Here is a 9,691-nt window from a genome sequence, read left to right on the forward strand (position 1 = left end):
AAATTTATATAATTTTATAAAAGGAAAAATATAGATCTTTAAATTATTATAATATTTTCTCTATTTCTTCATTTTTTCCGTCTTTATTAATATATATTTACATATAATACATCTTTAAAAATCTACAAAAACAATTTGCATATATAAAAGGCATTCTTCATTTATATATTTTATATTAATATACAATTTTTTGTTTTTAGGTTCTCCTTTCAAATTCCACGTTGACTCCTTGGCGAGCGGATATGTGACGGCATATGGACCAGGTTTGGTCTACGGCGTTTGCGGCGAACCTGGAAATTTCACCATCTCGACAAAGGGCGCCGGCGCAGGCGGTCTCTCGCTGGCTGTTGAAGGGCCCAGCAAGGCTGAAATATGTTGCCATGACAACAAGGATGGCACAGTGTCGGTGTCTTATCTGCCCACAGCGCCCGGAGAATATAAGATCACCGTTAAATTCGGCGACAAGCATATCAAGGGCAGTCCTTTTGTCGCCAAAATTACGGGTAAATGCATCAGGATTATTTTTCGCATTACAAACTATATTTCAAAGTATATTCAGTAATGGACACTTGAGAAAGATCTATAATTTGCGATAAAAATTAAATGAACCGAAGAAATAAAATCTATTTTTAGGCGAAGGTCGCAAGAGAAATCAGATCTCCGTGGGTTCTTCCAGCGAGGTGCAGCTGCCGGGTAAGGTATCCGATGCCGACATCAAGTCCTTGAATGCGTCAATTACGGCGCCCAGTGGTCTCGAGGAACCGTGCTTCTTGAAAAAGATGCCGAGCGGCAACATGTGCGTGTCATTCACGCCGCGCGAAGAGGGCGAACACGTAGTAGGCGTGAAAAGAATGGGCAAGCACATACCGAATTCTCCCTTCAAAATCGACGTGAAGGATCGCGAAGTCGGCGACGCGAAAAAGGTTAAGGTCTCCGGTCCCGGTCTGAAGGAGGGTAAGACCCATGTGGAGAACAATTTCTCTATCGACACAAGAAACGCCGGTTTCGGTGGTCTCTCTCTTTCGATGGAGGGTCCGAGTAAAGCCGAGATCCAGTGCAAGGATAACGAAGACGGCACTCTGAACATCTCCTACAAGCCCACCGAGCCCGGCTACTACATCATGAATCTCAAGTTTGCGGACCACCACGTCGAGGGCTCGCCATTCACTGTTAAGGTCAGCGGCGAAGGTAGCAATCGGCAGCGGGAGAAAATTCAGAGGCAACGAGAAGCTGTACCTATTACCGAGGTCGGCAGCCAATGCAAGCTGACCTTCAAGATGCCCGGAGTTACATCCTTCGATCTTGCCGCCACCGTCACGTCCCCCGGCGGTGTCACTGAGGACGCCGAGATCAAGGAGGCCGAAGACGGCATCTACGCGGTGGCATTCGTGCCTAAGGAACTCGGCGTGCACACGGTGTCCGTGCGTTACAAGTCCATGCACATCCCCGGCTCGCCCTTCCAGTTCACGGTAGGCCCCCTCAGAGATGGCGGCGCCCACAGAGTTCACGCGGGTGGACCTGGTTTAGAGAGAGGAGAACAAGGGGAGCCCTGCGAATTTAACATCTGGACCAGAGAAGCGGGCGCGGGCACTCTCGCTGTATCCGTCGAGGGACCCAGCAAAGCGCAGATAGATTTCAAGGATCGCAAGGATGGCAGCTGTTATGTTAGCTACGTCGTTACTGAACCTGGTAAGCTACGAGTGTGCTCTTTATATTTATGCCAATTCTTTTGCAAGTGAAATGAATTATCGTTTCGATGTGTTTTTATTAAAACTGGTTTTAAAACTGACGCGTGTATCATATATACGTTTTTAAAGAAATACAATGATATATTAATTAAATTATGTCACAAAAATGTTTCAAGTGATGACGATATATTTACCGTTACATAGAATATCTCAATATAATCTATGTTTCAATTTTTTGTTGCTAGTCTTTGTGAGTATATTTAGAAAACAGTAATTAAATAATTAAAGAGATCTAGTTTTCTCAAATAAAATCTCTTTTAAATTGACAAAGTAAAAACTTGATATATATAAAATATTAATGGAGTATTTTCTCTCTCAACTTCATGGATTTTAACACTTTTTATAGCTTTTCATATATTTGAAAGAGAAATACGCACACATTCTCTAAAATAATAAATAAAAGATTCCATTAATTTTTTTTATATGCAAGCTTAAATTAATAATGTAAACTATAGGAATCTCAAAAATATTATGAGGAGAATATTTCATGATTATTTCAGTCGTCGTAAAATTCAATGAAAGATGCGGATAATATTGTCTAAAGTCATGGCACCTGCAACAAATCAATACATTACACATATACATATCCGACCGCTAATTTGGAACTGCAACTTTCAAAGAATACCGGCAAACAAGATACCGGGCTGTCATTCTAAGTGTCAATAAAATGCCACAAAGTAATGGCAAAGATGGACATTCGCCAACGTTGATATACTATTCTTGCTTGAACGGTACCATTACAGTTGTCGAAAACCATTTGTACTATGAGACAGTAATGTCGCGTTCCCTAAGAGACTCATTCGTTAAAATAATTTTGTTATAAGACGGATCGTCTGGTGATTTACGATGGATTTATCGCGCGCACACTTTGTATCGCGATGGATTATTCGCCGCACGTACATAATCGATTGCATACCGTCATTCGAGTGACTCGCGAAAGCTCGTCCAAAATTATCTCCCTACGAATTCTGTGGATCGCCAATGATACTCGCGCGAGTTAAATCATCCACAGCACGGACGCCTGTTGGCTTTAATACGCGCGAATTTACTCCCGCGGTAGCTAAATCACATGTAATATTTCACTAGGATAAAACGAAATATCGTTTTATTTTTAACAATTTTATATTTTCGATAACTTCTAGATACGGAAAGCAAACATTATACTTCCGATCTCTGATATTTTCTGAGAATCAATAATCTTTTTATGTCTTCTTTAATATTATATTGTTGCATGAATTTCGAGATCGATCAGGATCGATTGGCGGACACAATCATATCATATTTTTTAAATATTTTATTTATTATTATATATATTAATATTTATAACATATTTTTAAAAATTTCTGACAGTATATAATGCGTGATCGAAGACTGTGATTAAAAAATATATCTTCTTTTTATACTAAAATCACAAATATAATCTGCCCTGGATAAGAGTATATTAGAAGCAACTTAGATTTTCGATAAATACTTGCACAAGATTTTTGCAAATTTTCGACACTAAATTCGTTTGTCAGGAAATCGCTATTGAAACAGATGGTTGATGGGACACCGTGTATTTATGCACGGTCGGATTTACGTTTGCACCATGGTCGCGCGGACGTAGATCAACGTCGGCCGTCCACAAAGTGTTAATGAATCCGGCTCGGCTTGCTCGTTGATCCGTCATCGTACCATGTTTCCCTGCCTCAACCCTCCCTTCCGTCTCGTTGATCATCCAGCTCTCTCGGTTCCGATCCCGAAATATCGCCGTCTATATTTGTTAAGGTGGATCCATATTTTGGCCTCGATTGGCCACTCGCGGCTGGACGCGGATTAACGCGCGATGGTTATATTTGGGCCCCGTGGGAGAGGAACCGCGAGGCGGTGGGGCGGTCATCGGAGGCGACATAGGGGCGCGAAAACAGAAACACGGGGGTACGGGGAATGAAAGGGGAAGAGGGAGAAAGCTCGCGGACGAATCGAGATCGGTCCGTGGAAAAGTAGTGGTACGCGACCAACCTTCGGTTGCAGCTGCGATCGTTCGTCTTTTTCTCTCTTCCTTCCTTTTACTTCCTCTTCTCTCCTTTCGTTTCTTCTTTTCGCACTCTTCTTTGTTGGTCCCCCTCCCCGATCGAACCCTTTTAGCCATCCTCGATTTCTTCCCTTCCTATCTCGCCCGCCAAGATTCCCTTGACGTTGAATTTTTACTTCCGGCGAAATCCGTGACATAAACTCGAGGTCAATGGCTACCTTCACAGCCACCACGCAGATCGTCCTGACAGGAAACGAGCCGCAAGCATTTCAGGAAAACAATGGTTAGTTCGATCTTTGAGCGAATGTGTCCGCGACCGTCGTGGAGCAGGAAACACAAGTCTCAAACGTTTCGTGATTTATTCAATTACCGCGTCTCACACAAAAATAATTTTTTAAAAATTGCATTATAGATATGTAGACCTCAATCTATGTGTAAATATTATAATTTCGTAAAGAAATAGTATTTGATCTGCGTGCGATCTTATAATTCATTTTATTTCTCCTTATATATTAGATTAACTTTTTTACACAAAAATTATCATTCTATTTGGATAGTAAAATTTAATCTTAGGCGGAATTATAACTAAAATTAAATTATAATTAATAAATTTAAATTATAAATTTGTTCCCTTCTCTATTATACCAATATCTATGTTATATAGCAGTAATATCGCATATTTATATTACTTAATTTATTTATATATTTACTATCGTGTATCGTCTTCTTTCAGGCGAATACAGAGTGGGAATCAAGTTCAACGATCAGCACATTCCTGATTCGCCGCACAGAGTTTACATCTCGCCGGCGATGGGCGACGCGCACAAGCTCGAAGTTGCGCAATTCCCCGATAGTGGAGTGCAGCCCGACAAACCGTACACGTTTCTGGTGCGCAAGAACGGTGCCAAGGGTGAACTGGATGGAAAGGTAAATCGGCCCTTCTTCCGCTGGTAACAAGCGTGATTCGATATGCCGTAACATCCGCGAGCGTGACTCTCCGCGATAAATCTCCTTGCGAAAGAGAGGAGAGGAACGCCGCAAATAACTCTTGCGCTTGTGAAATCATCAGACCGCGTAGGTGGGACTGCGAATGTATTTTTACTGTGCACGACCATGTATACATAGCTGGATGAGTCACATGGAGGATGATTTCGACACAAAGTAGCGTCTCTGTCGTCTCAGGACTTTGTATAACGATCTCTCTTAAGTCGTTAATTTATTTGAAAGCAGCGATGTTTTATTCTTTTTATCTCCTAGTTTTTCAAATAATTTTACTTTGAAAGCATTGGGCTAGCAGAATTATATACTCGCGCACTTCCGTGCGTGCGTTTCTCTCATTAATATTACATTATTTCGAGGTATTCTCATGCATTTAACGTAAATTACTTTCTGTTTTTTTTTGTCCTTGAGGCTTATTGAGTAGATCGCGTGTTAAGATAGTAAGACAAAGTGTGAATATCGGTGGGTAAGTACAATGTAATCACAATGCAATTGTCGCGTTTCTCGCGAATAATTAATATTGCGCATTTATGAAACGGAGACAGTCTTTCCATCGTCGCAAACGCGACGAAAGCACTCACAATTGTCAGTGTCATATCGAAAATTAATGTGTTGAGACAACTTCCACCGAATGCATTTGCATACAACAGGAAATGCACTGCGGGTAACTTGTCGTCGTCTGTGTCGCACCTGTAGACTGTAGACCATGAATAACGCTACAGCTGCGCATTTGCAACGGCATTAATTAATTCGTTTATGTGCACTTACCTGCGATATCTTTATCGGTGAGTACATAATTGCGCGCATTTCCCTATTTTTGTAATTGTAAAGCTTGAGATACAAGATCTATGTTTGTGAATCTCTATGTAAATGTGATTTACAACATCAATTGTTTTGAAAATTGCATGAAAATAATGTCAAATACCGTGATCTCTTTTTGAAGTAAACGTAGAATTATGGCTTTTAATTATATACATATATTTTTAAATATATGTATATATATTTAAAAATTCTTTTACATAAAATGATAAAGAAGAGATTTTTTTTCTCTTTCTATTTTCCCAATTTTTAGCAATATTAATATTCTTTTTCTTTTTTATATTTTTTAGGAGTATTATCTTATCGTCTATATTAAATGTACATGTTTTTTTTCCTGTCTATGTGCATATTCTGTCGCATAAATGACAAGCTTTTATTAAGATTCTGGATTGTAGCATTTTCAAATCGATAAAATTAAATTATAAAAAGTTAGTAAAAAGATATAGCACATACAAAAATAGCTATTGTCATATGACAATAATTAATCTTTCTAAAAATTGGAACAATATCCATAATTTGATAAATCTAATCTAATGATGTTCTCAATTCTTTTTTAATTCATATTTATAAGTCGGATTAGATAAAACCAAGCGAATGAGCATAAATGATCATAAACAAATATCAGCGAACAAGCATAAAAAGATTAATTATTCATCTCTTTATATATTTTTTTATAATGCTTCTCTCTTCATTAATATCACTAACGTTACAGGTGCAGCGGCTACCGTCTCATCGTCTCTTATCGCCTCCAATTATCCCACGCAAGCAGAAATCGAATTTGGCAAACTTTCCTGACCTGTGCGCAAAAATATTCGGTCGACTGCACGTTTCTTGTTCTCAATCCATGCACGCGTTTGCGCGTGCTCCTCTACTCTCTCGGGAGAGAAATTCATAAACAGACGGAGCGTGGCGCAAAAATAAATAAAAAAAAAAAGAAAGAAAAGAGAGAAGCGAATACGAATGGGAGGGAGAGCGGCTTTGAAGAGGTGGAGGGGCTCGAGCGACGAGATGGAACGACGCGGTGAAGACGTCGCGAGAGTGGAACGCGCACCTGGAGCTCTCGCCCGGCTTTGGCGGCGACGCCCGCCAAAGGTGCCGCACGGTGAGAGGACCGTGCGGCGAGGACGGGAAGACCTCTCAGATGCGGTCTGTCCCCCCTTTGTCGGAACGGTAGGCGGCAACGAGCGCGATGCCAGTCGAGTCCGCAGGCGTCGGAAACGGGTGCCGACTTGCGCCGTGTTGCGAGCACAGTCATCCCTTCCGCCTGCGGGACTTGTCGAGGGAAAAACACGCCCCGATCAGCCTCCACCGGGGGGGATCGACGACGCCGCGGATGCGGCCAGACGCTTCCGGACGGCTGCCACGTGTGGGTGCACGAGTTGGGGGTTCGGCGCCAATTATCTCTTGTATCTGAAGTCGCGCGGCTGTTAGACTCAATGTCGTAATCGTGATCATGATTCCGCAATTGGTTCGAACTGCGCGATATGTTCATACGATATGATGCCTGACATGATCATGTGATCATAAATATGATCCAATCGTTTTACTTACGATCAATGACGGATTTTCCATCAGGCTCAGATGCCTAGGCTTAGAGTCTTGATCTTTCAGAAGGTTTGCGAAGCGTCTCACAGAGAGCCAAAAACTGTCACTACTTATAATGTCAAAGATGATCTAATATGTCGGGCAATTTACCCAAATTTGCGTTATAGGAAGATTATGTAATATAATTGTTATTCAATATTTTATTGTCAAGTATCAAGCTGCAGGTTCCAGAAGATAGTCTAGAATTAACGCTGTCTTTTTTTAGAAAACTTAAAACAAAGTATAATATAAATTCGCTTGCGCGCGATAAAATTCTACTGCGCAAGTGGTATAGATTATTTTATAGAGACTTAATTTAAGATGTATTGCAAGTAGTAAAAGGAAACTTTAATTTCTTTTATTGCATCCTTTTTTGTATTCGATTGCTGTCATAATTAATCTAAAAATCTATTCTTTACAGCGAGATATAAATTATCATACTAAGAGATGCGAAATTTTGGAGGAATGCAAAGATATCGCTTGAGAAAAGCAAGAAAGAAAGAATATATTCAATATATGATCTAGCGTCTCACAGAGAGCTAAAAACTGTCACTACTTATAATGTCAAAGATGATCTAATATGTCGGGCAATTTACCCAAATTTGCGTTATAGGAAGATTATGTAATATAATTGTTATTCAATATTTTATTGTCAAGTATCAAGCTGCAGGTTCCAGAAGATAGTCTAGAATTAACGCTGTCTTTTTTTAGAAAACTTAAAACAAAGTATAATATAAATTCGCTTGCGCGCGATAAAATTCTACTGCGCAAGTGGTATAGATTATTTTATAGAGACTTAATTTAAGATGTATTGCAAGTAGTAAAAGAAAACTTTAATTTCTTTTATTGCATCCTTTTTTGTATTCGATTGCTGTCATAATTAATCTAAAAATCTATTCTTTACAGCGAGATATAAATTATCATACTAAGAGATGCGAAATTTTGGAGGAATGCAAAGATATCGCTTGAGAAAAGCAAGAAAGAAAGAATATATTCAATATATGATCTATCGGTAGATATATTTTATAGTTGATATACCCAAATACTTTTTGTACATAACATATATTTTAAAAAAATTAGGATATAAGTCATGAAAATTTATTCTTGGTATGAGACAAAAGGTTTTGTAACAAATCTTAAGATATAAAAAGTATCCCGAGTTTTTTTAGGATATCTTTTAGATAGGGCTTCCTTTAAACATTTAGACATCTTTTGAATGTTTGTTCGCGCATTTTGTATTTTTCCCTTATCTACCATTATTACAACCGCTTATCTTATCCATCGGCTCACATCTTACAATAACATTTCTTCTTCCTGCATTCAAAGTATCGCCGACAGTTTGGCGATACGTTGAGCGTTTTCATTTCTATGCAGCGAGATGGAATAGAGTTCAATGACTCAGAAGGGGACGGTGGGAGGGGAGAGAATGTCTCTCTCTTTCGTGGCATTCCGCGGGATTGACTGCAGGGAAACGAGCTGGCCGAGCTTCTCGTGCGTGAAGTAGGAAAATGCGTCGCGACGTGATAGAAAATACGGTAGAGAGAGGCGGAGCTTTCACCGTTTCCACCTACGAGCCCATCTTTCGGGAGGTATGTCGTTGGACCGGATTTCCCGGACCTTTTCCGTAACCGCGCCTTGCTTCACCTCTCTCTCTCTCTCTCTCTCTCTCCTTTTTCCATTCCCACCACCGCCATCTACCTCCGGGAGCGGCCCCGACATTTTCCTTCATCGACTATCTCTTACCGGTGACGGTGAACCCGCTGGCCGGATTTTTCTGCAGTTCACCTTCTTTAGAACACATTTACGATAGGAGGTAACTTGAAGTGGCTGGTAAAGGTGCTAAATGGGAAACTTGATACTGGTTGGATCTTGAAACGACCGATCCAATAGGCGCGAATATGATTAGATTAATGATAATGATAGAACTGGAGCGCGCAGGAATTGGAGCGAGGCTGGAAAACATTATTAAGCTACTTTGGAATGACGGTAAAAACACAATATAAATCTAATAGGATTATTTGCGTCTAACAAAGAATATCGTAAAGATTATTTACTCGTGATTCATTTACGGATATACGGTCATCAATTTGTTCACTAAGGCAATCGAATAATAAATGTTGCTTTGAAGAATAAATTCCAATGATTAAGTTTACTATAGCGATTGAAAGATAATTATATTTCCCTTTCCCCTTTATCTTTATTCATCTGATATTTTTAGAAAATTGGTGGAAATTGTAGTTATAACAAAATAAATAAAAATGGTAGCTTCCCAATCGTTGTAACATCTACCGATTAAATTCTAAGATCGATAATCTATAAATATTATAAACGACATCTTTTACGTTCACCTTCTCCCTCGATTATGACATGTCATTTATTTAACGCGTAACGATCTCTCGACGAAGTAAGAGAGGACTCTATAGACACTTTTTTTTTTGCTGCAAGGGGTTGCGCTCGCATACCGAGCCACCATCTTGTCGAACGACCTCTCGTTCTCTTGCACCCCAAATGCATCCCGCCTGCGATC

The 9,691-nt window shown here is 39.8% G+C and overlaps 1 protein-coding gene across 7 annotated transcripts in view; it reads left to right on the plus strand.

Moving 5' to 3' along the window:
* LOC115244697 (filamin-A) overlaps positions 1-9,691 on the plus strand; it is a 58,677-nt gene that overhangs the window by 43,325 nt on the left and 5,661 nt on the right. For all 7 annotated transcript variants that reach the window (XM_029822576.1, XM_029822575.1, XM_029822581.1 and 4 more), the window contains 3 exons: positions 201-503; positions 634-1,689; positions 4,496-4,689. In XM_029822576.1, the coding sequence (XP_029678436.1) occupies positions 201-503; positions 634-1,689; positions 4,496-4,689 (1,553 nt within the window). The remainder of the gene's footprint in view (positions 1-200; positions 504-633; positions 1,690-4,495; positions 4,690-9,691) is intronic.

Source organism: Formica exsecta, unplaced genomic scaffold (genome assembly GCF_003651465.1).
Source record: "Formica exsecta isolate Colony F162 unplaced genomic scaffold, ASM365146v1 scaffold83, whole genome shotgun sequence".
NCBI lineage: Eukaryota > Metazoa > Arthropoda > Insecta > Hymenoptera > Formicidae > Formica > Formica exsecta.